General features: G+C 40.6%; 1 protein-coding gene across 1 annotated transcript; it reads left to right on the forward strand.

Annotated features, from left to right (window-relative positions):
- LOC139645984 (GTPase IMAP family member 6-like) lies at window positions 1–2,565 on the forward strand. The gene is made up of 2 exons (XM_071521874.1): window positions 1–139; window positions 1,841–2,565. Exons 1-2 carry the CDS (start codon window positions 1–3, stop codon window positions 2,563–2,565), a joined length of 864 nt encoding a protein of 287 aa, XP_071377975.1.
- Window positions 2,566–4,826: the final 2,261 nt, after the last annotated feature.

A 4,826-nucleotide genomic window follows, 5' to 3' on the forward strand; every position in this document is an offset into this window, starting at 1 on the left:
ATGGAGGTGGAGATGGAAACAGAGTCCATGAAGCCCCTGGCTTCTGGAGACCCAGACCCGTCAACAGGAGAGGGTGACCAAGTCAAAGAGGGTCCTGATGAAAGCAGTAGTGACATCACTGATCGATCCACAGAGGAGGGTGATACTCCAATGGATATCAGTCCAGCATCTCAGAGGATTTCACCAATTATGAAACAACGTGAGATTTTAATCTTACTGTTAAACTTCTATTGTCATTTTTAGTCCACTATGTTTCCAGGGATTCCTATTCTTCTTCTTCTTCTTCTTCTTCTTCTCATTATTATTATTATTATTATTATTATTATTTATTCAGTCCTGTAACTCGGGTAAATGTTGGTAACGTTTTTCTAATTTGGCACATAGATAGTCCTGGTGACTCATACACTGTACACAAAGAATGGTTCTGATTGGCCCATAGTAGGGCTGGGCGATATGGACCAAAAATCATATCTCGGTATTTTTAGGCTGAATGGCGATACACGATATATATCTCGGTGTTTTCTACGAAGTAGGCTAAATGTTCAGTTGTAAGTCAAAGCCACATGTGAGATGTCACAAGCACTTTCATTAAAACAAGACTGTGATCAAAATAAAATGCAAAGACAGGGTTTCCTTCCCTGTTTTAGAACAGTCTGGTAAGTTCAGAAAATGACATCACTTTATTGTAATGCAGCCTTTAAAACCAGGAAAAGACAACACTTATGCCATATCACGATATTACAATATCCAAAATCTAAGACGATATCTAGTCTCATATCACGATATCGATATAATATCGATATATCGCCCAGCCCTAGCCCATAGGGGGCGCTATTATGAGCCCTCAAAATCTAAGGCTCAGCACTACCACACCGTTAGTCATAGAGATGTGAAACTTGGTAAAGATATGTATCTGGACATACTGAACATTTTTGCCAGTAGGACCCATAATGTCCACTGTAATGGAACATTTTATCATGTGCATATAAATTTGATAGGTACTTTCCTAAGTTGATTTTAGCTTATCAAACCTATCTCTGTGACCGGGACATGACCCTAGCCAAAAGGGAAACTTCTGCTATCATACTCAGACTTCTGCTATTGTTCAGACAGAACAGACAACAGAAGATGCTATTTAAAGGGAACTTCATCCTTTGTCTGTATCAGTCTGCCTTGAGATCTTGAAACGCTCAGTAGCTGATCCTTCCCTGTGCCGAGAAGCTCAATAAAGAATAACCAAGAGAGTTGTTCAAATTTGCCTTTATTACCTGAATTTCCATCACATCCACCATACATTTTTGACCACCATTTGGATTTTTTTTTAAAAACCTTCAAAAATCTTCTTCTTATGAACCACAGAATAACACGAAATTGGCAAGTACATTAATTGGGAATGCCTCTACTTTGTGAAATGCTAAGGGAGCGTTCCAAATATGGTCAAATTATTTCGTTTTTTAAAAATGCACAAAAACTTCAACTGACCATAAAATTATGACAAAGTAATCAATCCACTGGAAGTTTTACTGGTTGGTCATTAACATCATTGTAAAGATATCTACCTAGCCGCTTGATATATTGAAATTTGAAGAAAATACAGTAATTGGAACTTCTGGTATGTTGTGATAATGACATAAACTCCAGTACCCACAATGCCTTGCGGGCCAATCAGGGAACTCAGTGCATTGGTTGTCACGCTGTACTAACTGGCAGCTATATTTATTTCTTTTTATTGCTTTTTTTGTGCAATATCTGTAGACTTTTTGTGAAATTACTTTGTTGTTGCTATCATTTCTACAGTTTTCCATAGTTACATGTTGTTCTTCCTGTCATTGTGTTTCAGTGATGCCTGAGCTAACAGTTGTGTTGATTGGTGACACAAATTCAGTGGAGACTGGATCAAAAAACCTCTTACTTGACCATGATGAGCAAACAGCTGCAGTAGATGAATTCACACAGTTTTCATCCAAACTGTATGATTTGTGCGGTCGGCACATCTCTGTTATCAACATGCTCGGCCTTCAACATGCTGAACAACTGGAACAGGAGTCGTTGAGTCACATTGATCAGATTGTACATGAGCAGGGAATCCAGGCCTTTCTCTTACTATTACCAAATGGTCAGCATGTCAGCCACTACACTTCAGGACTGCAGTGGTTAGAGAAAATATTTGGGAAAGGATCGCTTGCTTTTGTAATGACTGTTGTGACTCACGAGTCAGATGAAAAATGTGAAAGTGCATTGGCAGGCCTGAAAGCCTTTAGTGATATTGATGAAAAAAGGTTCCACACATGTACAAAAAGTATGAGGGATGAAACAGAGATAATAGCTTTGTTGGAAAAAATAGATGTCATGGTCTCTGAAAATGAGACGCACTGCTACAGTGGACCAATGTGTGTTGAAGAGAAAGAGCAGAAACAGAACCTGAAGCTGGACCACGAATCCCAAGAAGAAGAAAGGACCACCGGCTCAGTGTTTCAGCAAACTACGGAAAACGGTGAGATTTTAATGTTGTGTTCTAGTGGGACATTGATAAAATCTCCCCAAAGCCAGATTCTAGAGACCTAATGAACCTATAAGGTCATCAAGAGCTTTTTGAGTGAGTCAGATACTGATTTTTTGGACCTGCAGAATGTTAGTGTGTGTGTGTGTGTGTGTGTGTGTGTGTGTGTGTGTGTGTGTGTGTGTGTGTGTCTTCATACCAACTACTACTAACTCAGTTCATGTTAGTTAGTTATTAATCTGAGGTCCCAGAAGCGATAGCAAAGATTTTAGTTTAGTAAGTGGCCATATATTTTAACATGCCTCGCAGTTGCTAGTTGCTAGTCGCAGTTGCACCCTAGACTGGAGAGAATAAAAGCAACCCCTGAAATCAGGAGTTACAGTAGGGTCCAGCTGCACCCCAGAAAAGCCCCTGGCTTGGCATAGCACACTCACCCTAACCCCTATCCCTAACTTCGCCTTGCCTAGCCAGGGGCTTCTCCGGGGCTGCAGCTGGGTGCTATTGGAGTAGCAATCCAGCTAACTCAGTTAGCTAGCTTCATAGTAAACCCCCTGGTTGACACTTACTCGGCCATACATGTACAATTTGTTGTCAGGATGTCGCCTTTTTCAGTATGCACGTACACCCACATGCATCACGTGCATCACAGGGCTTTGCCTTCACACTTTGATGCTGGCTGGGTAAGACCTCTGCTCTGAAAACACAAAACTCACCAGAGATGTAATGTTTAATTTGTTGCACATGCCCACATACTACGTAATTTACAGCACCAAGAGATTTGTATGCTCGGAGGCAGTCTTACGCTAGGCTTTTCAATAAGATACCTATATATGTCTGGCCATTGGATGGGTGGCCACTTGGCCATGTCTACAACCCATTCATCAAGTCAGTCAGCCATTCATCGATCCTAAGGGGGTAGGATCCAGGTTTAAACCTAAAGCCATTATGAGCCATATGGGCCCTGCTGCCCTCACAGGCTGGCTTCAGTACTTCAGTACTACAGTACAGTAATTCTAAATCCCGCCTACACTCCTAAGGAAGGAGATTTTGAGATGTGGAACATTAGTATGAACCTACGTGGAAATTTCTATCACTTCCCATTGTGTGAAGTGATTTCAGTTTCACCTGATCTTTAGACATTAGTCAAGCCAAAGAACCATTGGAATACAACATGGAAAATCAGCAAATGCCCTTTAATATATTTAATAATACCACAACATCTATGTTAAATGTTATGATTTCTTTCTCTTTCATGCTCTGCAATCTGTTTTTTCTTCCAATACCCTGCAGTAGGTGAATTGAAGGAGGGTACAGCTGAAACCAAGATTAAGGTAAGATCTTTTGACATCCATCAGTCATCATTATATAACTGTTTTGTACTGTAGAATGTGAAGTACAAATATATAGTAGCACTTATATTCAACTGTCCAGGATGATGGGTAAATGCTAAATTTCAAACTGAGAAACCCAGACACCCCATTTTTCTTCTCGAGATACAAAAGGACTAACAACAGGGGTGCGAACTACTCACCTTTCGGTGAAATTTGCTGTTTTGAATCCAAAATACGTGACCTACGTGATTCGTGTAGATCCGTTTTTGTTTTTGTTTTTTTTTGGGACGGGGGGTTCTTGGGGGGCCTGTCTGCCTGCCTGTTTTGTGTCATTAATCGAAAGAGTGATGCGCGTGTTGAGCACTACTGGCTGTATCCAAGGCTCAGCCAATCGGGCAGCACGGACAGCACGCGTGTGAAGAGAGAAGAACCAACTTGCCAGTTACAGCAGCATCTTGTGCTCTGGAAAGACAACGGAGAGTGGAAAGGCAGCCAGTTACAGCAGCGTGAACTTGAAAGACGACAGAGAGGGAGGTGATTAGCAAGCTAGATATATGTTCGATACTATTTAGGCTGCTGGCACCATGAATCTGGATCGAATGTTGAGGAACATTCGATAACTGAACAAATTATTGAGTTTGTGGTGTAAAACATAACTGGCTAATAGTGATGTGTGGGTCAGGTTTTTTTTTCAACCCGCGACTGCCCGATCGACACATAAACATATCCAAACCCGCCCGACCAATTTTCATACACATAAATAAAACAATGACCCGCCAACTCGGGAAAAAATATATTCAGGCAGGCAGGAAAATTTCCAAAGACTCCTGTGTAACTAAGGCTATATGTAATGCATGCATGTTTCTTCATTTTTACTATTTTACACCTTTGAGAAAAAAGTGCTAAATCAAAAATATCTTATATTTTAGATTATATTTTAGATTCTTTAAAGTAGCCTGGGCCTGGGTGCCATGTACTGCTTATTTTCTTTGTTT

The sequence above is a fragment of the Centroberyx affinis genome, unplaced genomic scaffold (assembly GCF_046629955.1).
Source record: "Centroberyx affinis isolate AG114_WGS23_722 - 3 ecotype Tasmania unplaced genomic scaffold, CSIRO-AGI_Caff_v1 ptg000937l_1, whole genome shotgun sequence".
Taxonomy (NCBI): Eukaryota; Metazoa; Chordata; class Actinopteri; order Beryciformes; family Berycidae; genus Centroberyx; species Centroberyx affinis.